General features: G+C 38.0%; 2 protein-coding genes across 4 annotated transcripts in view; one reads left to right on the forward strand and one right to left on the reverse strand.

Moving 5' to 3' along the window:
• The first annotated feature begins 1,309 nt into the window (after positions 1-1,309).
• On the forward strand, positions 1,310-18,728 carry LOC107767613 (protein HASTY 1). 3 transcript variants are annotated; one of them, XR_012702912.1, is made up of 22 exons: positions 1,310-1,643; positions 3,644-3,745; positions 4,460-4,603; positions 4,702-4,782; positions 4,885-4,954; positions 5,420-5,490; positions 5,565-5,728; positions 5,802-5,873; positions 5,962-6,193; positions 7,783-7,845; positions 7,941-8,219; positions 12,401-12,514; positions 12,612-12,738; positions 12,825-12,994; positions 13,089-13,190; positions 15,068-15,171; positions 15,255-15,543; positions 15,629-15,873; positions 16,522-17,017; positions 17,129-17,423; positions 18,188-18,371; positions 18,485-18,728. XR_012702912.1 is itself a non-coding variant. In XM_016586665.2 (22 exons), exons 1-22 carry the CDS (start codon positions 1,536-1,538, stop codon positions 18,562-18,564), a joined length of 3,597 nt encoding a protein of 1,198 aa, XP_016442151.2. In that variant the 5' UTR covers positions 1,310-1,535; the 3' UTR covers positions 18,565-18,728. The 3 variants fall into 3 exon arrangements, 2 of the variants coding, with proteins under 2 accessions (XP_016442151.2, XP_016442152.2); XM_016586665.2 differs by having other exon boundaries at positions 16,522-17,022; XM_016586666.2 differs by having other exon boundaries at positions 1,312-1,643; positions 4,706-4,782; positions 16,522-17,022.
• Positions 18,729-21,070: 2,342 nt separating this feature from the next.
• Positions 21,071-24,082, reverse strand: part of LOC107767614 (uncharacterized) — a 30,588-nt gene continuing 27,576 nt past the window's right edge. The window contains exons 13-15 of the mRNA XM_016586668.2: positions 23,997-24,068; positions 21,921-22,046; positions 21,071-21,644 (exon numbers count right to left, since the gene is read on the reverse strand). Coding sequence (XP_016442154.1) covers positions 21,606-21,644; positions 21,921-22,046; positions 23,997-24,068 — 237 coding nt within the window. The 3' untranslated portion in view covers positions 21,071-21,605. The remainder of the gene's footprint in view (positions 21,645-21,920; positions 22,047-23,996; positions 24,069-24,082) is intronic.

A 24,082-nucleotide genomic window follows, 5' to 3' on the forward strand; every position in this document is an offset into this window, starting at 1 on the left:
AAAAAATAAGAAAAAAGTTTAAATGCAACCACAATATCTTGCTCTTTCATTATTTATTGCAACAAAATTTGGAGTGATGTGTTAATTAGTACAATACTTTTGGGGAAAAGATCCAAATATACCCCTCTATTTTATTATATTGTTCACATGTACCATCCGTTATACTGTAGGGCCACATCCACCCTCACCGTTACCCAACTTTATAAAAATACCCCTTATTAAACGGAAAGCCATATGACATTAGGCATGTCCCGTTTTTAAAATAAAAAATTTTTGACCCATCGACCAATAACCTGTTTAACCAAATAAACCCATCATATAAATAAAAGAGACCCATAATTTTATACGGGAACACTCAAAACACACCTTTTTCGTCAAAGAAAAAATCTAGAAGTGCCATGTCCTAGGGTTTTGCTGCCAAAATTTCTTCGTGAATGCTACAAAGGTGGGTTCCTCCCATGAAATCATAAGAAAAATTCTCATCTTCATCAACTTCTCTTCAAATGTTATCAATAATAGAAATTTTGGCAGCAAAACCCTAGGACATGGCACTTCTCGGATTTTCTATGATGAAAAAGGTGTATTTTGAGTGTTCCTAATGTCGGATGGTTTTCCGTTTAATGAGGGGTATTTTCATAAAGTTGGGTAACAATGAGAGTGGATGTGGCCCTATAGTATAACGGAGGGTACATATGAACAATATATTAAAGTAGAGGGGTATATTTGAATATTTTTCCGTACTTTTGCGTAGTTTAGAAGCAAGTTGATTATACTTGAATTAATAATGCAAAGATTAAAATATAGATATGTAATATTTTTGTATAAATTAAAAATGTTTATTAATTTCTAACAATTAAAATGAAATCCTTTTTTGTTATTTTAGTAATTTAAAGTCATATATATTAGTGTCCACATTCTTATTCCATATTACATCATGCATATGCGAATACTATTATTGTTGTATATGTGTATATTAATTAAAAAATATGAACCAAACATCAACAATATTAGTATATTTTATGTGAAAAAGAAAGAGTAGTTAAAAATTATACAACATACTAGTACAAGATTCATATGTGCGGATTATTTCGTCATATTTTTGTAACCAAACAAAAATATGTGTTTGATTTTTTTTAAAAACATTATTAAAAAAAAAGGTATTCCAGTTTTATTTTACTTAAACGAATAAATGGATTACTTCCTCCCCTTCCTTATTTATTTATTTATAGAAAGAAAAGAAAATATAAGAAAGTAAAAGAGCAAATCATCAGAAGATTCTATAAAGCGGAGAAGAAGAAAATAGAAAACAATGGGAGGACCTGAGTAAACAATTCAAACCAAAGGAGAAAGAAAAAGAATAAAAAGAGAAACATTGGTCCCCAAAATTACTCAGCACCTTTCCTCTCTCCCCACTCTTCCCCTTCTGTCCACTATCGCAGGGTGCAAATAACTGACATATTTGCTAAAACTCCTTTCAAAGTTGAACAGCGTGTAACTTCAAGAATCTATTGGAGCATTAATTAACAGCTAAAAAGATGGAGGAAAATGGTATAGCAAGCAATGTAGCTCGTGCTATTGTGGCTGCCCTTGATTGGAACTCTTCTCCTGATGCCCGTAAAGCCGCTTATTCCTATCTAGAATCCGTAAGTATCACATAGCTCATATAGTTTTCTTTTTTTTACCACAACCCCACTTTGTTGTATTTGTAATTCTTGAAAGTAATGGGTTTGTTTTAATTGATTCTTCATATTAAAAAGTTTGATCTTTAATGGAATCTTGATTTTAAGTTTTCAAAATTACCATCTTGATTTTTGAGTCATAATGGTTTTGTTAAAGGGAGGAGAAAATTGGTTCTGTTGAGGGGTTTAGGTTCATGTGGAAAGGAGAGGAAGGAAGGGTGGTTTTTGATCACTTTTTTTTTTCCTCTTTCCTTTTTTATTTTGAGTTGTTTGTAGGGTTCTGATGAAGTTGGGGTGTTTCAATGGCATATCTTTATTTGTCTATTTATGTAGCTTCAAAATATTGGAATTATGATATTTCTCCAATGACCTTTTCATTTTTGAATATTTCGAAGACGATTATAGGGGTTTGTTGAGTCTATGAGTTACTGAATACGAGTAAGTACTAAGTGCAAATAATGCTAAAATAGGTAAATGAGTTTTGCTGATAGAATCAGTTACATTTCATGGGATTTCACTAGATAACAAGAGAAACGAGTTTGCTTTTGATGCAGTTGAAGTTTCATTAAAAATAGTCATTTTGGGTATGTAAGATATACCTTGCAGTATTCCTGGAGGAAAAATGGTTGTAAAGCAATTGATATGGAACTTCTAAGGCCACTTTGTGGGATGGATGGTTCTCAACATGAGATTTTGGATAGGATGTATGTCCGTATTGGTGATTATATTGATTCTCTCATTGGCCCCTATTGGTGTCCTTTCTTCTTCCAATATCAATCAATCAGTTATGCCTCAATTCCAAACTAGTTAGGGTTGTCCTTATGAAATCCTCTAAATTTGTTTCTCTATTTTCGAGTTTATTTCATTCCAATACTGGTAAACAACTTCCGTTTTAAGGCAAATTAGATATTCTCTAACTCTTTCACTTATCTCTACTTGGGCCTAATGTAAGTTTGATAACAATTAAGCCTTAGTCCCAATTGGTCTAGTATTGTCTATGGATCATTTGCTTCCGTGTTATCTGTTTTGTCAATCTACATTGATTACGAGTGGTTATAAGACTTTTGAGATACCTTCCATTCATATGATTTTAAGTTTGTCTCGTATCCTTTTAGCAAATTCAATCATCATAGTATTATAGATTGGTGCGTTTAGAGGTCTATATACCATATGACCAAACCGTATTACTCGACTTTATCTTATCTTATCTTGCACCCTCCGTGTGATATGATCATTTATTATTTTGTTCAATCTTTTGTGAATTCACGATGTATGCGTTTCTACAATACTCATTAGTCATATCCATATGGTGGATCATAGGCGACAACATTCACTTCCATATAACATTGCTAGGCTTGTAAACGTTATATAGAACTTAATTTTCATTATTTTTATTTTGTTTGGTATCTTCCTATCACATAATGCTCTTGTTGCAATCCTTCATTTTAACCATCCTATTTTGATTTTGTGTTACATCTTTATCTATCATGCCATTCTCTTAGAAGATTGAATCTTAATATATTTTTGTTCGAAGACAAAATCTATATATTGAGGTGTTTGTATTTAGGCACTACAATCCCATCCTATCTCACTGCACTTCTGCTCTTCTCATGGAGGCTAATCTTGTAGCCCCGATTCTCCATCTTACTTTTATTTATCCTAAAACCTATCTCTCTAGGTTACTCCTCGAAGTTATAGTTTTTTGTTGACTCTTTTGCTAGTTTTGTCAATTAATACAATATCATTGGCTAATTACATGAACCATGAAGTCAGTCCTATTTGTTGTTGGTTAGCTCATCGTTAACTAGGGTATGCAAATATAGTCTCAAAGCGGATTACTCTTCCCTAATCTATCCATTGATCTCCCTAATTATTACTATCACAACACCATTATGACAGAATTCTATTTGTATTCCTTATTTTAGCATTTATGTTGCGGATAACTTTCTATATTGTTTTTGCAGATAAAAGCAGGGGATGTACGTATCTTGGCGAGCACATCATTTATTTTAGTAAGGAAAGATTGGTCTTCAGACATACGACTACAAGCCTATAAGATGCTCCAGGTTACATTATGATAACTCTGCATTTAGTTCTTAGCTTTTTATCTTTAGTTAGGCCACCCAAAAAAGTGGGTAATCTTTTTAGCTTGCTCTTTTCACAGTGTTCGTCTTTTTTTCCCCTGGAGATTCAAGTAGGTAGAACTTAATTTCTACTCGTAACATTCTTCAATAAGGAATTAAAGGGATTCATTCTCTTTTATTAAAAAGTGGAAGCAGATTTACAAAGTTACGCTTTAACCTTCTATTGTTCAAGGAAAGAGGAAAAGACTCTGGTAATTAGCTTTTGTCTTCTATACAGAGGTGAATAAATAAGGTTTTAAAGCTCCACTATGCCCTATCCCCCCTTTATACTCATGATATCCTTCTCCAGAAAATTTAAGCCCACCTGTCCGTAGAACAGAGAACAAAGCTTAGCTGCTGGGGAAATCATAGTGTCCTGTCCTAAGTGAGCATAAAGTACTTGACAACAAGCACCAAATCTCTAAGAAAAAGGCAGAGTTTCTTTGCTTCAATATTTTTTGTGATTGAATTCTGCAAAGAAGGCATGTCACTTATCCTATATAAGGATTGGAAATTTCGACTCAAATGTCCTTTACGCTCTTCTTTTTGAAATTTCATACGAGTCCACTCTTTGATGTAAATGTCCAAGTATTGCCTGCAGGCCTTAAACATTGAGCTCCTTCTATCCTTATCCTCAAGTTTTAATTAATTTTGCAGCATTTGGTGAGATTGCGATGGGACGAGTTAAACCCTGATGAGCGAAGGAACTTTGCAAGTGTAGCTGTTGATTTGATGTCTGAAATTACAAATTCCAGTGAAGAATGGGCTTTGAAAAGTCAGACATCGGCTCTTGTTGCCGAGGTATTCTGCTGTTTCTTCTCCTCTCTCTCTTTTTTATTTTGAATTTTAATTTTGGTCACTTTATAGTTCTTAGGACCAAGCAATTTCACTTGTTTCAGATAGTTAGGAGAGAAGGCTTAAGTTTGTGGCAGGAGCTTTTTCCATCTCTAGTATCTCTTGCTAACAAGGGTCCTGCACAAGTAAGTTTCGTCTTTTTCCTGTTTGGTTCTGTAGTACATCTTTTTCACACTTACTTGAGGTTTGCCTCAGTTAATGCAGCTGGATTTTCTTTTTCCTTGCAGGCAGAACTGGTATCAATGATGCTAAGGTGGCTTCCTGAAGATATTACTGTCCATAATGAAGATTTAGAAGGTCTGTGCTATTCTGTAAACTGAATACATATTCACCAACTTAGTTTTTTGCAAGTAAAAGAGGCAGACTACATTGTGCTGTTATTTCCTTGATTGGGGTGCTTAGGTGGGTGAGACTTGGTGTTCAATATTTTAGGATGTTGTAACTCAACTCTTTTCCGCTGCATGCCAATAGCAAAACTAGTGTCGGCCATATGAATCCTCTGTTTCCATTCTGCTCCATATCCTGCACATCCGTATTGTATTAAAAGGATTAATCATAGTTTGACTCTTTTTACGGTGACAAATAACCTACAGCAACCTTTCACCTTTGCCCTGGCTTGGGACTGGCTATGCTTTTCATATAGGCGGAGTGTAGAATGTTATAACATTGAACGTACTTTGTGTGCGTTTTATGCTTGAAAAAAGCTTGATATCTTAAGTATATCCATTTTCTTATTACCTGGTACCTTTTTTGTTGATTCAGGTGATCGCCGTAGGCTATTGTTACGTGGACTTACTGACTCTTTGCCTGAGATTTTTCCCTTGCTGTATAGTGTAAGTCTTTGGCTGTTACTTTTTGTGTAGTTGGGATATTCTTGCATCATTCTGACTATTTCTTCCTTAACCAGTTACTAGAGAGGCACTTTGGAGCTGCACTAACTGAAGCAGGAAGACAACAATTAGAAGTAGCAAGACAGCATGCAGCAGCTGTAACTGCCACTTTAAATGCTGTTAATGCATATGCTGAATGGGCTCCCTTGCCAGATCTTGCAAAATATGGAATTGTACATGGGTATGCTCTCCACACTTGCAGAGTGTATAATACGAGTTTAGCAATAGTGTATTTATTCCTCTTTTTCAAATAGCTGTGGAATCTTGCTCTCCTCACCGGACTTTCGTCTTCATGCATGCGAGTTCTTCAAGCTTGTCTCCCTGAGGTATGTTGTATCAATGCTATCTGGTACTAAGTAAACATACATGTTTATGGCAGACAAATTTTAAGTAATTTCCTGAAACTACTTCCAGGAAAAGACCAACTGATGCTGGTGTCGAGTTTGATTCTGCGATGAGTAACATTTTTCAGATTTTGATGAAAATCTCTGGAGACTTCTTGCAAAAATCGGACTCTGGTTCAGTCATTGATGAGAATGAATTTGAGTTTGCTGAGTACATATGTGAGAGCATGGTTGCTTTAGGTTCTTACAACTTGCAATGTATTGTTGGTGATAGTTCAGTTCTATCGTTTTACCTTCAACAGGTGATTAGTTGTTGCTTATATTTTACTCTGACAGCAACATATCTTGAACTCATTGGGGCGTCAGTTTTAATTTCCTTAATCTATTCTCCTCATTTGCTTTTGGTTCGGGGGGTGGGATGGAACTTGTTTTGGCTTCGCAATTCTAGATCATCTTCTGGAATTGTATGCATTATCTTACCTTGTTTTTCTTAACAACCAAATATCTACTGGTCCCGCTGAACTTCTAAGTGTTGCTATTCAGACATGGGCTTGAGCTTGGGATCACTTTGGTGTGAGGTTAACTTGGAGGCTAATTTCGTTAGGCAAGAGGGCTATGGTTGTTATGGAATATCAATAATATCTTTGAAAATTATTTATAGAAAATAACATCTTTGAATTTTTCTAGCAGGGAGGACAACCTATTCTTTTACAATTGAAGGGATTCATAGAGTGATTCCCTCTCTTTGATGATTGGAACGCTAGGTATCAATAAAGTTGAATAGAGTCTATAGGTCTATTTGAGATAGTGAAGCATTGTCATCTTATCTTTCTGCAGAATGATGCTAGGTTCTCTTGCAACAAGTTAGTCAAATAGATTAGGGATATGGTGTAAGGCAGTATGTTTACATCAGGGTTACCACTTTTCACAATTGACAGTGAGATCTAAAGAATTTGATATGTATGTAACTTGCCCCATGATTAACAATTACCTTCTTGTCCTATATCTACATTGGTTTCTTCTCAAGTGAAACTTCTTTGGCTCTTCCTCCCAAAAATAAATATGAAATATAAAGAAAAAAAGGAAATTGTTGTTCAATGAGAAAGTATGGAATCTTAGGAGACTCAAGTATGGGGGGTTTATCTTCTTTTACGTTGTCACGTAGCTACACGCCTGTGCTGTAAACTTTGAGATGGTTTGGGTTACAATGTCCAATGCTGGGGACCTCGAAGGAGGCACTATTTAACTGCACTTTTAAAAGAGGAAGAGAAGAAGCAGGGCATGGGAGATAGCTCCACTAGCACACTTGTGGGTGGTATGGGGAGAGCGAAATATTAGAGCCTTTGAAGGGAATGAGAAAGACTTTATACAGTTGAGGATGAACCTCTGCTGCACCCATGAGGTTCCAATTTATACAGAAGATGGGTGTCTTTAGTAGAGAATTATATGTTTCTGTTGATCTTGTACTTTTTGGTATACCACTTGTCTATGGGAGATCTCCTCATCTTTAATAGAATTATTTACCTTAAAAAGGAGACTCAAGTATGATTGGTAGTCTGAATGATATCCAGGATATGTAGCATGTCTCTTTTCTGAATGATTTTGTTTTATGCATCTCTTGACTATGCGTGTTTATCTCTTGACTACATTTCTAAATTTTTAATTCATTGATAAAATCTAACTTCTCAGTACTTCTCAGATTCTCGGATTTTTCAAGCACCATAAGCTTGCACTCAATCTCTACCGCTTTGAATGATATCCAGGATATGTAGCATGTCTCTTTTTTGAATGATTTTGTTTTATGCATCTCTTGACTATGCGTGTTTATCTCTTGACTACATTTCTAAATTTTTAATTCATTGATAAAATCTAACTTCTCAGTACTTCTCAGATTCTCGGATTTTTCAAGCACCATAAGCTTGCACTTCATTTTCAATCTCTACCGCTTTGGCTGGTGGGTACCCCAAGTTTATTTGTCATTGACGTGCATGAAATCTTTGTACAACTTATGTTTCTCATGACCTTCTTTCACATTTTTTCCCTTGGTAGACACTTATGAGAGATTTGCTCTCAAAGCCAAAGATTATTGGGTATGTGGAGAACTCAGCTACCAATCCTGCAGTGGGATCGGGACATGATACTGAGAAAAGCAAGATATTTGCTTTAGTAAATGATGAAATCTGCAGTTCTATATTGGATGTATCTTTCCAGCGATTACTCAAGAAGGAAAAAATTAATCCTGGAACATCGCTTTCTGATGGGACATTAGAGTTGTGGAGCGATGATTTTGAGGGCAAAGGAGATTTCAGCCAGTACCGTTCGAGGCTGGTATATTCCTGTGGCTCCTTTCAAATTTTCGGTGTTTTCTGTTTCCAAATGATTCTGAAACTTTGATGGCAAACGGAAGGAAATGATTAGGAACAATGACACTTTTCCTTTCCAAAACTTTTCTCCTTTCCAAAAGAGGGAAGGAAGTGATAGGTACCATGCATCAAGGTTTTACAGGAATTGCTTAAACTATGACTATTGTTATTCTGCTCATGATTGGTAAACAATACATCTACAACTTGATGTTTGAATAGAAGCCATCTTCCTTCCTTTTGGAGTTAAAAATGCTTTAGTTGAGAAAAGAGATTATTATTGCATTCAGAGAGAAGTATCTACTCCAAGTGTGCTGACGTTCTCCTTTCATAGTTGCTCTTGTCCTCTTAACTTGAAGGATACAACAGCTTCTAGGATCTTCAAATTATAATTGACTAATTTTATATTCTTGAAAGCATCAGTGATGAGAAAGATTATTGTCTTCTGAAAAACAATAATGTTGGGTGAGAAAGCATCATCAATACAACTATTTTTGTTGGGTGATTATTCAACTTATGAATCTCGGAAAAAACAAATATTAATTGAATGGTTAGCTATGCATGTAGCTATAAAAGTAATTGTTGTGTCCAATCCTTTGATGGGATGAAATCTAAACCAATAGCCTAAAATACTTTAGCCCTACTACAGAGTTGTAAAATCGCATGTAGACTCCATAATCACTCACTAGTTAACACTTCATGGAGCTTCAGACCATTAATAAAGTCTTTTCCATGTAAAAGAAAACTCTAAGAGGTGCAAGTTTTCGACAATCTGTTTGTTTACCTCTATTCATTTTCTTAATATTCTAGTTAATCTAACCCATAATTGCTATTTACTTGACAATTGCTCCTTCAGAACTAGTTATATTTCGTGATTTGCCTAGCTATGTATTGTCACGACCCAAAATCTCACCTTTCGTGATGGCGCCTATCTCAATACTAGGCAAGCCAACAATCTAAATAAACCATCATATCTTTTAAATTTGAAAACAAAATAATTAAATCCAGCGGAAGAAATCTCACAAATACGAATATAACACTCCCAAAACCCGGTATCACTGAGTACATGAGCATCTAATATGAATACAATGTCTGACTGATAAAAATCACTGTCTGAAAGTATAGAACAGTACAATAACTGAAGAAAAGAGAGACAAGGTCAGCGGACGCCAGGCAGCTACCATGATAGTCTCCAATTGGTAACACCCTGAGGTCTAACAGTCACCGTGTCCGGAAGCACCTGGATCTGCACACAAGGTGCAGGGTGTAGTATGAGTATAACCAACTCAATAAGTAACAAGACTAACCTCTGGGCGGAAAGTAGTGACGAGCTCCGCAGGTACGGTTCAGTATAAATAATGGTACAAAATGTAGGCATGCTTTCAAGTTCAACAGTTAAACTCAGTACAAGTGAAATAGATCAATATTGCATGATATGAGGAATATGACATCCTAGTAGAAAGACCTCGTGTAAATACTGGTCACAAATTATTCGGTCACTCGGTACAGTTTATGGCCAATCCAGCCCAGGGGTGTTCCAACCCGTGTATATATACACATCGACTGACAGTCAGTCACTCAGTACCGTATAAGGCCAATCCAGTCCTGGGTAATTTATCCCCAAATATAAATGATATGGACAAGATCCATGTCCAGGTAAATTCATTACAATATAAATAAGTAAGGCAAGTCCATGCCCTGGGAAAATCCATCCCGAATATATATATATATGATCATCGTAAGTAAGGCAAGTCCATGGCCTGGGAAGTCCATCCCGAATATATATAATCATCTACGCTCACTGGGGGTGTGTACAGACTCCGGAGGGGCTCCTTCAGCCCAAGCGTGATATAAAACCGATATGGCCTACTGCAGGCGGGCAGTCCCGATCCGTATAATAATAAATTCAATAAGGCCTGCTGCAGGCGGGCAACCCCAATCCATTTAATAATAAAGCCAATAAGGCCTGCTGCAGGCGGGCAACCCCGATCCATTTAATAATAAAGCCAATAAGGCCTGCTGCAGGCGGGCAACCCCGATCCATAAAATAGTAATGTATAAAGCCATTATGGCCTGCTGCGTCGCGCAGCTCAATCCCATAAATATCCTCACAATGGACAAATATTATTGAGTGTGAAATGTATATTTTTGAACAATTAATTCAACAGCAACACGACCCCATGGGTCCCCAAATATGGGCACGTAGCCTAAACATGATCTTTATTAGGAGCCTCAGCTCAATTTCTCTAACACGTGGAGAAGGTTCAGATAATAACATGATTCATTAATCTTACAACTGCACAGGATTTATTCAAGACACAATTTATATGGTGCACGTCCACATTCTCGTCACCTATCGTGTGTCACCTTCAAACAATTTATATCATACCAAATTCGGGGATTCATACCCTCAGAACCAAGTTTAGAAGTGTTACTTACCTCGAACAGGACGAATCCAATGTCGAGCAAGCTAAACAATGCTCCAGAAATTCCATTCTGCGCGTATCAACTTCCGAACGGCTCGAATCTAGTCACAATTAATTTGATTCAGTCAACCCAAATTATAAGAATTTATTCCATATCAAAATACTAATTTTTTCACAAAATCCGAAATTACCCTAAAAAATCACTCGTGGGGCCCATGTCTCGGAACCCGACAAAAGTTATAAAATATGAACGCTCATTCAACCACGAGTCCAACCATACAAATTTACTCAAATCCGACATCAACTCGACCCTCAAATCTCCAAATTAAACCAAGAGGGTTTTCATAATTTTTCAACTTAATTCACCAATTAAATGTTAAAAACAACCATGGATTCGGATAATTTAACCAATATTGAGTTAAGAACATTTACCCCATTGTTTTCCTTGAAAAACTCCCGAAAATCGCCTTTTCCCGAGCTCCAATCCGTCAAAAAGGTCCTATTTTCAGAACTTAAACTCACTGCCCAGGCTTTTCTTCTTCACAAACGCGGTCAGTGCCTCGCGTTCGCGAAGCACAAAATTATTCCCGTCCAAATTCCTCCTTCGCGAACGCGACATCACCCTCGCGATCGCGAAGCACAAAGTGCCTCTGCCTCAATGCCTTCTACGCGGACGCGTTCAACCAATCGCGAACGTGATGCTTCGTTCCCCCTCACTACGTGAACGCGACACCCCCTACGCGAACGCGTAGACCAATTGCCTGGGGTACTCAGCTGCTTCCTCTCTTCTTCGCGAACGCGTAACACCTCTGGCGTTCGCGATGCACACCCAGTCCACCCTTCGCGAACGCGTTCTTCTCTTCGCGAACGCGAAGAGCAAATATTGCCAGCCTCTCAGTTCCTCTTCGCGAACGCGAGTCTCCACTCACGAACGCGATGAAGGAAACCAGATGGTGCATCAGAAAAATTCCAGCAGAGTTCCAAGTCCAAAATCCAACCTGTTAACTATCCGAAACTTACCCGAAGCCCTCGGGACCTCAACCAAATACACCAACAGGTCCTAAAACATCATACGAACTTAGTCGAATCCTCAAATCACCTCAAACAACATCAAAACGACGAATCACACCTCAAATCAAAATCTATGAACTTTAAACTTTCAAATTCTATATCTTGTGCCGAAACACATCAAATCAATCCGGAATGACTTCAAATTTTGTACACAAGTCATAATTGACATAACGGACCTATTAAAATTTCCAGAATCAAATTCCGACCCCAATATCAAAAAGTCAACCCCGGTCAAACTTCCCAAAAATTCAACTTTCAGCATTTCAAGCCTAATTCTACTACGGACCTCCAAATAATTTTTCGGACACGCTCCTAAGTCCAAAATCACCATACGGAGCTATTGGAATCATCCGAATTCAATTCCGAGGTCGTTTACACATAAGTGAATATCCGGTCAACTTTTCCAACTTAAGTTTTCAATTATGAGACTAAGTGTCTCATTTCAGTCCGAAATCCTTCCAGACCCGAACCAACTAACCCGATAAGTCATAAATCAATTGTAAGGCATAAATTGAGCAGTAAATGGGAAAACGGGGTTGTAATACTCAAAACGACCGGCCGGGTCGTTACATGTATACCTGTACCTTTCAGCAGTAAATGTGCATAATATTGAGTCACTCTCTTACTCACTTTGCTCAATCATGAACTGCAGTTGGAGTTGATCCGTTTTGTTGCAGCCGCCAAGCCTATGGTAGCTGCTGCTAAAGTTTGTGAGAGAATTATGACTATTATTAAGAGTCTCTTCCTTGTTCCTTATCCTGCTCAGGTTGGTTCACAAACAATTGTCTTGAACTTGTAATATGAAGCTAACAATGTCCCTTATTTTTCCTTTTTCAAATCTCTCACATCCTTCATTAATTCAGGAATTGGTTATACTTGAGAGCATGCAGTTGGCTTTAGAAAATGTTGTAAACGCGGTGTTTGATGGATCAAGTGAAACTGCGAGGAGCGATTCTGAAGTTCAACAGTCATTGTGCAGAATGTTTGAAGGTTTGCTGTGATTTCCACCTCATTTTTAGAAGTTTTTTACTTAGCTTTCTTCTTATCCTGAGAAGTCGGGTTACTGTGAACTGAAGGTCTGCTTCAACAACTTCTTTCTTTGAAATGGACTGAACCAGCGCTTGTAGAAGTTCTCGGGCACTACTTAGATGCCCTAGGACCCTTTCTGAAGTATAATCCAGATGCTGTTGGCGGTGTCATTAATAAGTTGTTCGAGCTTCTGACCTCACAACCCTTTGTTGTCAAGGTCAACTACCGTATACCATTCTATTTATTTAATAGTGTGATCTTATTTTCCGTCCAAAACAACCACCATAACAATTATTGAGTAAAATTGGCAGGATCCTGCTACAAGCGCTTCTCGACATGCAAGATTGCAGATTTGCACATCATTCATCCGAATTGCAAAAGCTGCAGACCAGAGCATTTTGCCTCACATGAGAGTAAGTTACATTCGTTCTCATTAATTCGACATGGCACTTGCTTTACCAAATTTGCAAGTCATTTCCTTTAATTGCTGTAGTGTTGTGCCTTTGACTTGAACAAGTTTCGAACTTGTGCGCTGACATTTTATGATCTGGGCAGAAATATGTAAAGTAGCTACATACTTTTGACAAAAGGACTAGGGTATCTCAGTTTTCCCTGAGATGCCCCTTGCAGAATATGTCACTTGAAAGCCCAAATCACATCTTGATCTGCCCTTTCTATATGGAATATTTTTCAGACTCTGTCGATATAGCGTCATCTCGGTTACAAAAGGAGTGTGTACGTTTTGTTTTCTGGCAACCGATTTCATTTGAAAAGAGAGCCTTGAATGTATTATTAGCTATTTTCCTAATTGATCCGAATGTTTTTGGGATACAATCTTCATCTTTCATAATGGAACAACTTCTAGGAAGTACAGAATGGCACGTTAATTTTTATTCCTGGTTCTTTGTAGTTAACTAGTTATTATGTTTGCACTAAGATTTTACCTGCACAAGACTACTTTATGATTGTTGTTAGATAGTTGTGTGTAAATAGTCCTAATCTTATATGTAGTAGGAGTAGAATATGTCCCCTAGTCCCATATGTAGTAGGAGTAGAATATGTCCTAGTCCCATATGTAATAGGAGTAGAATATGTATTTTATATAGGGCTCATTGTATCATTGTTAGTAAATAGATTTTTCTCCTGTGCATTCTCACAATCAGAGCTTCAGTGAGAAAATTATCGTTGTGCGTCATTCCAGCGACATCCGGGAAGAAAGATCGCATCGCCGTGCAATTTTCCGGCAACTTCGTCTTGTTCCCACCGTTCATCACTGCTACAATGGTACTGTACATATACCAGTACCACCACCAGATCTGAAACCCTTGTGCGACCAAATTCCAAAATCCCAGTTCCATCGGAACAGAAAAGTCAGTCACCGTGCGTCTTTCCGGTTCACGACTCAAGATTGATTTGTGTTATCTCCTCATCGTTAAGTGTTGTGCGAAAACCAACACTACCATCTTGTTCGGAAAAGTCAGGCGATAAAATCCCAGTCAATCGCTCCGGCAGAAAGTCCCTCACGCGCCTCCGCACGCCGCCAGAACTAGGGTTCCAACGAGCTACATTAACTTTTCTGGCGCGCATGCAGGACAACTTACTCGTCCAGTGATTCCGAGCCTACCCATATAAATTGCATCAAATTCTGACAACTTTTATATTTTCCGGCGTGAACAGTAATTTCCAAAAAAAATCTATTTTTTAGTGGTGTTTTAAAACGTATTTTGTAGTGTGGAATTCGTCTTATTCTCACTATTTTCAAATTTTCCGGATACTTTTCGGCCAACTTCTATTTATCAACAACCACGTGGTTTTGTTGCTCAGGGGGAGTCTAGTGGCCTTGTATGTCGAATAATCAGCTTGCAAATATTTTCACCTAATCTCTCACCGGTCCTCGTATTAGTTACATAGGTAACAAGCTCGGTATATAGTTGTATGCATCAACTTGAGGGGGAGTGTTAGATAGTTATGTGTAAATAGTCCTAGTTTTATATGTAGTAGGAGTAGAATATGTCCCCTAGTCCCATATGTAGTAGGAGTAGAATATGTCCCCTAGTCCCATATGTAGTAGGAGTAGAATATGTCCCCTAGTCCCATATGTAGTAGGAGTAGAATATGTATTATATATAGGGCTCATTGTATCATTGTTAATAAATAGATTTTTCTCCCTTGCATTCTCACAATTGTATTAGTCATTGTTTTGACTGTGAGAGACGTTGGTTTTTACATTTGGACATGAGTGTGTTTGGTTTCCTTGGAATGTGACTGCATTTTCTCTGTTGTTTTTCAGGGAATTGCTGACACTATGGCATTTTTACAAAAGGAAGGTCGTCTACTTCGTGGGGAGCACAATCTCTTGGGTGAAGCATTCCTTATTATGGCTTCTGCTGCCGGGTAGCTACTGGTCTTAATGAGTTTCAAATGTATGTCTAGTATATCACGGGCTTTGACCTTTATGAGTTCTCAAAATTGTGCAGGGCTCAGCAGCAGCTAGAAGTTTTGGCCTGGTTACTTGAACCATTGAGCAAACAGTGGACACAGCTTGAGTGGCAAAATGCATATCTCTCTGATCCGACAGGTTTGATTCGACTGTGTGCTGATACACCATTTATGTGGTCTATTTTCCACACAGTTACATTCTTTGAGAAGGCTCTTAAACGGAGTGGTCTAAGGAAAGGCTATGCTAGCGTACAAACCATGCCAGCATCTGACTTTTTGCATCCAATGGCATCTCACCTCTCGTGGATGCTTCCTCCTCTTCTTAAAGTAAGCAAGTTCTTAGGAACTGTTTTGCATCACCCATTTCCTTAGTGAAGATTTGTTAAAAGATGTAAATGTCTTTGATTTTCAGCTACTCCGTGCCATACATTCGCTTTGGTCTCCACCTGTTAATCAAGCATTACCAGGAGAGATTAAAGCTGCAATGGCTATGAGTGATGTTGAAAGGGCCAGTCTTTTCGGGGGAGGTAACGTTAAATTGCCTAAAGGCGCTCTAAGTTTTACTGATGGATCTCCTTTAGATATGAATAGAGAAGGCTATGCAGAGCCAAATGAAGCTGATATCCGCAACTGGCTGAAAGGTATCAGAGATAGTGGGTATGTTGCTGCTCTTCTGAATCTCTAAAACAGATAATGAAAATAACGTCTTTTCAAAGCTGTCATGAAGTTCTATCTTAGTTGACATGGCAATTCTCATTTAAATCTTTGTGGACAAGAGAGAGGGAGACGAGAGAGGGAGAAACAGGAAATGGATTGATCTCCAGTCCCTCTCCATAATAGCAGGAAAAAAAGAAGAGAAAGAACATAAATAAATAAAGATTACCTTGCAAGTTTTGTAACTTCTTTTTAGGTTTTCTAGGAAGCCACTGCATTCTTATCTATGGATTATTTTAAGACAATATCTAGTCATTTTTCATTGTTTGATGATATATTATCTTTTGCTAGCAGATTAATATTGACATCTTGCACTGCACTAGTATCTGTACTAATTAGAATATATATTGAAGTGTCTTGTTTCCCAGGATTCTCCTTTCTCTATTTAAGATCCCTTGATTGTCTGTAAAGTGCCTATAAGATCTGTCATAAATGCTCTGCAAACTCTAGTATGCTATTAAAACTATGATCTGCGATCTGCCTATCTCTCTTTCTACATGTGATATATGCCTTTACTCCATGCTCTTGGGAATTAGTTTCATGTTTCCATTTAGTGGTCTGGTTTTGTTAATGAAGTTTTCTTGGCTTTAGGTACAATGTACTGGGCTTATCAGCAACCATTGGGGATTCGTTCAAATGCTTAGACTCTCAGTCTGTTGCTTTAGCCTTGATGGAGAACATACAACATATGGAATTCAGGCACTTAAGGCTGCTTCTTCATTTAGCCTTGATCCCCTTGATCAAAAATTGCCCTGCCAATATGTGGGAGGCATGGCTGGAAAAGCTCCTGCACCCATTACTTGTCCACTCTCAGCAAGCTCTTAGCTATTCATGGTCTAGTCTCTTACAGGAAGGTAGAGCAAAGGTTCCTGATCTCCATGGCATGGTTGATGGCTCAGACTTGAAAGTGGAAGTAATGGAGGAAAAGCTTCTTCGAGATCTAACTCGTGAGACGTGCTCAATCCTCTCAGTTTTTGCTTCATCTGTACTCAATGCTGGACTTCCTTCATTGGAGCATTCTGGCCATGTGAGCCGAATGGATGAGTCATCACTTAAAGACTTGGATGCATTTGCCACTAACTCTATGGTTGGGTCTGTAGAAGTTGTCAATTTTAAGTTTGCTTAGTTTGTGGACGAGTAGACCTCTAGTCTACATTCTTCTGTTCTTCTCAATCTTGACCTTGTGCTTTACGTGCAGATTTGTGTTGATGCATAAAAGCATAGCACTTCCAGCCTTGCAGATCAGTTTAGAGGCTCTGAGATGGACGGATGGTGAAGCTGTAACTAAAGTTTCTTCATTCTGTGGAGCTGTAATCCTCTTGGCCATTTCAACAGCTAATGTGGAGCTTCAGGATTTTGTTTGTAAAGATTTGTTCCCTGCTATAATACAAGCTTTGGCTCTGGAGTCAAATGCTTTCATCAGTGCTGATTTAGTTGGTCTTTGTCGTGAAATTTTCATTTATCTTGCTGATAGACACCCAGCACCGCGGCAGGTTATTCGGATCCCATTCTTTTCAGTTTCTTATAGCATCAGATTTAGCTGTAACAGTTGTCACCTATGTTCAGCAATTCTTTTTTCTTTTCTTCTTATGTTCTTAAAATAGAATTCCAGCGGTTATGCTTATCTATTTGCAGTAATTTTCACATATATCTATAATATTGTTAAAAGGCCAAGAGCTTTTGGGTATGACAAATTATTTTGATATGGTTCATATAAATAATGATAAAATGGCATTAGTAAAAAATGTGGCAATTGCCATGCAAGTTTCACCACTGGCATATTAAGAACAACAAAATATCCACTGTTTACATAGATATATGTATTTTCTTTTTGATAACCATGGTGTCCGGGCCAGATTGCGCATACCTCGACTAATTCCACGGGGTATCTGCTACCCCCACCAGCACAGGTCTGGCAAACTCTGTCCTCCAAGGCTTGGAGTGATGAGAAGTAATCACCTAGTGTTTTTGCCTCCGTTGGGATTTGTACCTGAGACTTCATAGTTCTCGACCCACTTCATTGACAACTAGTCCTCACTCTTGCATTAAACAATATATTTGCAGACATGCTTAAAATTGCATCTTATCTTCTCTTTTTCTGTTGATATATTGCAATTGAGCTCATCTTACATTCTCAATTGTGAAGTTTTTATGCTCTATCTTACAATAGCAAGCATAATGAAGTTTACCTTTCTGAAAGCATGCATGTCTTTTATCTTCTTTTCGATAAAACTCATACAAATTTGAATGGCTGCAGATTTTACTCTCTCTCCCTTGCATTACATCCCAAGATCTTCAAGCCTTTGAAGAAGCGTTGACCAAGACTCTTAGTCCCAAGGAGCAGAGACAGCATATGAAGAGCTTCCTGTTGTTAGCAACAGGAAACAAATTAAAAGCTCTCGCTGCTCAAAAGAGCGTTAATGTCATCACAAATGTTTCGAGTGAGTGCACTCCAATCTAATGCTTTGTGTTTTTCTCCTGTCCTGTGCATACTAACCATGAATTTAGTTTTTGAGCTGCTCATTAACTGGTGATTCTGACTCTTATTCTTCAGCAAAACCTAGAAATGTAACTCCCGCTTTTGAATCCAAGACCGATGAAGGAGATGCTATTGGATTGGCTGGAATCGTGTAAGGAAGTTTGTTTGGCATATCGGCTTTCTGTACAGTGATAATTTATAATAGAAAAATCACGGGTATTTTACCAAAAAGGTCCTAAATGTCTCCCATTCCCATATTTGGTCCTCAATGTTGTTTTTCATTCTTTTTCTGCCCCTGGTTGAGAATATTGGTTTCCAAGTAGTCCTTTAACCTCATTGGTCGTGAACTGTAGGGCAAATTCCTTACCTCTTTTTACAGGTAAGATTACAAATATGCAAAAAAAACGCTGTACTAGCAACAAATAGTACCTTTCTTTGTTTAGGGTTCTGCATAAATCATCAAATTTGCTTCCAAGTCTAACTGGGAATTGCCCCTTTTTCCACCCTCTAATTTGTTCATTAAAAATCAAATAAAAGGGCAATCTGGAAATATATTTAGGGAGCATCACACGCAACTAGATTACTTCTATGCAAGGAAAAAGTATGTGAAAGTACTATGTTTCTTCTCTCTTTCGTATTAAAATACAACACAGTTTCTTTTGGTTCTTAAAAAGCAGCATTTTATGACGTCCTTGGATATGCTTTAGATCGCGTAAAAGACAAAAATGGTAATAGTTGCACGTATTAGTCCCATTTATTTTCAAGAATAGCTTAACTTGCTAATTGTACCAAATAATATAAACGTGAGGAGGATCGAAAGAGCAAATTGACATCCCCAAGTAATAAACACACACGTGAGAGTAAACCAAGAAATTAGTCACCTAAACTGAAGAAAATTTTGTCAGACATCTCTATGGAGGCACCAAATTTTTGTACGTAAAAAAAAAAGGAAGATGGGGTCAGTATTTACCATTTTGACTAGTAGCAATACAGATTGGCAGAAAAAAGTTTTTAAGTCATAGGTGATCAGAGTGAGTGTAACTTATGGAAAACTATAACTATATTGGGTTTCTATAAAACCAAACAGATTTTACTCTTTTCGCCTATAGAAAAAAACCGAAATGGCAGGGAGAGGACGTGGAGGAATACACGGCATTGCATCCCAACTTGGCCCAGGAGGACTACTCAAAGGGACTCAACTTGGCGTCGCAGCCATGACCGAGGAAGTTGGAGGTATAGGGCCTTCACCGAGTCGTGGAGGTACGGAAGGTGAGCTTAGCCATGGAGGTGGTGGTCCTCCTCATGCACCTAGTCTTGAATTGAGGCCTAAACCTGGCTCAGGAGTGCCAACAATGGTTGGATGTGGCAAGGCATGTGGGGGTTGTTACCCTGCTGTCATAACTTGTTGGTAAGCATATTCAAACTAAATCATGCTACAAACTGTGGCATCAGCATTCTTATATGCTTTCTCTTTCATCTAATTTCACATGCATTTTTAATTTGTACTTCTTTCTCGACCCAATGAGATTAGATTTCTAGAACGAGGTGAAGTGATAGGCACGTATTCATATTCATAACCGATAAAAGCAATTTTTGTGTTCCTAGAGCACAAAAGAGAAGCCAATTAGATCCTCTAGTTCCTTGGATTAAGCAGCTTTTGCAGGATGTAAGTGTAACTATTTTAATACTTGTGTTGAAACTCGTTGCCAAGTTATGAAATAGTAATGGATTAATTTCATTTCCTTTTCCCATTCTTGGATCATATTGCTAATTGTGTTGTTTACACTGGTGCAGCCTTAACACTTTTCGCTGTTGCTGGAGAGGCCCAATGGGCTTACAAGGGCGTCCAGGACCAATGGGGCCTCTCGAATCTGATTTATTATTTAAATCCTTACAGAATTTGCATTAAATTGCATATATGATCTATGTGCATACTTAATACATGACAAAAAATTGGCATAAACTGAACTCGCAAGTATACGTCCTATCTACGTTCAAAGCTTTAGTTGAAGCTTTCTGAAATATGTTCTTTTTCAATAGTTAATGGAAAAGTAAGGAAAACTCATCTGGTTTAGCAATGGATTCAAGCTCGTGCCATTTCACTTTGCACTTTTAACTATTTGATCATTGAATTGTCCGTGCAAGGATGGAAAAAATAGATTCTCCTTGCAGGGCTTGGATTTATCATACAAACTAGATGCTTTTAGAAACTACTCATTTTTGTTCGCCAACAAACCCACACCAATAAATAAAGTATGCTTTAACTTCTATGCCTCTCTACCGGAAACAACCTCTATCTTTTTACAGGTAGGGATAAAGTCTGCGTACACACTACTCTCTCCGGACCCCACTTGTGGGAATTCACTGGGTAAAATATTCTACAAAATCACTCCTCTTTAAAGGTAATTTAAAGTACCAACACATTCCACTGAAATTAATAACCTGAATAAGATAAAAACCTTCAACAGTAAAATAAATTGCGCTGATTATGTGAAAATACATTGACACTGCCAGTGGAAAACACCAACAAAATAAATAAATGAAGTTGTTCCTACTCAACTTAACAGTCCAGGGAATGTTTAGCAGGGTAACTAAGATTTCAGAAAAAGAGAAATGAAGAAACTATAAACAGAAAAGAAAAAGGAAAAGGGAAACAATATGTAACAGCAACATAACGCAAGCTCTTATAAAATACTCAAGAAGAAGACTCAAAGAGGTACCACAGTTCCAATACAAGCCGTTTTACCGTTTCAGTGAGAAAATCAATATATAGGCCTAACCTAAGAGTTGGTTTATGGCAAAGAAATGCCAATTACCTAGTAGGAAACAATGTCTTCAACTAACAGTAACCCTTCACTATATAACATTTCCACACACAGTTGACATGTGAAGTGTTTCCTCAGATCAAAAATTCTATTGAAACAAAACTTGCCTCTCCAATTGCAGCAGAAAAGACTACAGACTAAATTGGAAGTCAGTTCCACTGTAGATGAATTATCTCGAAGTCAATGATTATACAAGTGATGAAAAATGTATATAAACGACACATTTAGGGTTATGGACGGACAAAGGGATTAAGGTTTGATTCTCAGCTGTGGCAGGTTTCTGAATGGTGAGTAACATATTCATCCAAGGGCAAACTGTGAGGTAGCTACAGGTAGTTGGAGCAGCTTTAAATATACGGTCTCTACTACTGTCAGTCCTCATCCTCTTCTTCAGATGCTTCTTTGAGCCACTGCAAATATTTTCAGAGTTCATAATGTGCATGCACGATTCAAGATGACGGGTAAAGCAGGCAATATAAAAAAGACGAACTTTGCTTTTCTTCTTTTCATTGTTTACAAGTTTGCTAATTCCTTAATCTTTTTTCCTGAGCATTGGGGATCAGGGGGTGGGGAGACGTTGGGATGGAATGACAAGATAGGGTAAGTAGATCAATGAATCTTCTAGGTTTCTGTGCACTACAGGCAGGTCATCTACCTGCAAAGGTTTAAGTGCTGCAAGTACGCACCTGGATAAATTTTTCTGATTGCTTCACAAAAACCTTATCTGACTCCTCTGCTTCTTCCTTTTCAGAAGCCCAGTCAAGTATTGCTTCTTCTTGTATAATGTCCTGATCGTACAGATGATGCAAAATCTGTGGAGGTATAAAATAGAGTAAAAATATTTAGATTAAATTGAATAATGGATATTTAAGTAGGTCAGATATATTTCTTGACAAATGCACAAAAATGAATCAATGGGATTTCCCATAGCCAAACAAAAAAAGAAATTGTTTTGAAAGGCATTTCTGGGGCGCCTCGGGGCAAGGTAGGCACAAAACGTCCTAAAGTGTTGGCGAGTGTAAGACGCGAGTGTATGCCCCAAACAGTTGGGTGTTCACCCAGGGGCAAGACACACCTCATTGAAGAGGCGTATGACCAGTAATTAGAACTAGATTACGCTTTAAAATTGCTAGTATGACACCTCAGCCTCCCCCGCCCTCCAAACAAAAAGAATCAGAACTTCCTAACAGTTAATACCTATCCTATTCCCAGTGAGCGCAAGATATACCCTTTCTTGAGATCTTTCTCAAAGTCATGACCTCCATATATTTGCAAAAACGTTTCGAACGGAAATGTGAGCTTGTGGGCAAAAGGGACCTAAGTTTGGAAACTACACATGCTGGTGTAAGCTTGGTGCTTATGTTGCTCAATACCTTCATGTCAGATCCATACGACATATGGTGGGACGGCTCAACCGATCGATATCTTAGATCAGATTCATGTACGATCCATATGATATTATGGTGAGACGGCTTTCACAGTCGAGTCGTTACCCGCGTTTGGATGCCATATTGCCCATACAGTGACTATGTACTACGTAAACGTCCATAGATGCTCCCGATTAAAGTTATAATCTATGTTATGTTATGAAGAAGGGCTAAGGCCACATGTGTAGTTTTCAAATATGTTCAGGTCTTCAAATGCTTTATGATTCATGAAGTGCTTTCATATTATTTGATTTGTATATCTCTCGCGTGATGTTTTCTTTAAAATCTTGTCCAATCTTGAGTTAGTGAGTCGATGGCACATGTTAAGTACGATGTGGATGTACCCGGTTGTTTGGCCATATTATTGTTTTCCTCTTGCAGGCCCAGATGGAAATTAGAGGAAGCAGATTGGCAGGCATTCGACTCCTCCAGGTTGTATGGTAAGCCCCGCTACCATACCAGTGGGTATCTTCATGTCTGGTTATTTGTATGCATTATGTAATCATTGTCATTAAAAGCTCCATGTACATTGTGGGTCATGTAATTATGTTCAGAATAATATCATGTGTATTTCATGGATTATGTATAAAAGTTCAATAAGATATTAGGCAAATGAGCCACATGTCTATGGTTTCAAACTATGACATATCCGTTATCATGATGCACACACTCTCTCTGTCTTAAGTATAAAATGAATGTGGGTTTGCTCTTATGGCAAGTCTAACGCACTGAGTGCCCGTCACCTTCCTCCAGATTTTGGGGGGTGACAACAACTGCATATCTTCAGAGCCACTTACCCTTCAATGCTCCTTGTTCTCGTATTTAATGTGGAAAGCAGTAAATTTCAAATGGAGACTAAGGTGCAAAGCCTTGTCGGCAAGGGGACAAAAACAAGGGAACTTCAACTTACTCCTGGACAACATTTTCAACTTTCGTCTCAGTAGTCAGTAGTAGTCCAAATCAAACAAGGACATTCAGCTAGTAGTGGAATATAAGGCTCTTCAGAACATCACACATCACGTCAGCACAGCGAAAGCAAATGTATAATCGGAACTTGTGACAGTTACATATAGGGTTTCGTTATAAGTATTATTCATATAGATTATCTTGAACACTAGCAACTTCTCCTGTTAAGACAAAAAGATTGCTGATAGCTTTCCGAAATGCAAGACGGTATTAGTTTAACCATATCAATAGTTTAGTGAATTAGCATTACAGGTTGCCTAGATCTAACCCTTTGCTCTGCACATCTAACAGCTAAACGACTGGAAAGACTAATTCAATCCTCTAGATGGACTGCAAAAACAGTGCAACTTCAAGAGTGAAACAACATACCTGTACAAATAATGGAGAATACTCCTTCGCAGATTCCAAGCACATTTCTTCAAACTTCAATATTACTTCAATCTGACAGATCCAAT

The sequence above is a fragment of the Nicotiana tabacum genome, chromosome 19 (assembly GCF_000715075.1).
Source record: "Nicotiana tabacum cultivar K326 chromosome 19, ASM71507v2, whole genome shotgun sequence".
Taxonomy (NCBI): domain Eukaryota; kingdom Viridiplantae; phylum Streptophyta; class Magnoliopsida; order Solanales; family Solanaceae; genus Nicotiana; species Nicotiana tabacum.

What these genes read in the sequence shown, in the direction of transcription:
- LOC107767613 (XM_016586665.2), top strand. Translation starts at nt 1,536, where the DNA reads ATGGAGGAAAATGGTATAGCAAGCAATGTAGCTCGTGCTATTGTGGCT. An exon ending in TATCGTTTTACCTTCAACAG is followed by an intron (nt 6,194 to 7,782) that starts GTGATTAGTTGT and finishes AGTACTTCTCAG; the next exon opens with ATTCTCGGATTTTTCAAGCA. An exon ending in ATTATGGCTTCTGCTGCCGG is followed by an intron (nt 15,172 to 15,254) that starts GTAGCTACTGGT and finishes AAAATTGTGCAG; the next exon opens with GGCTCAGCAGCAGCTAGAAG.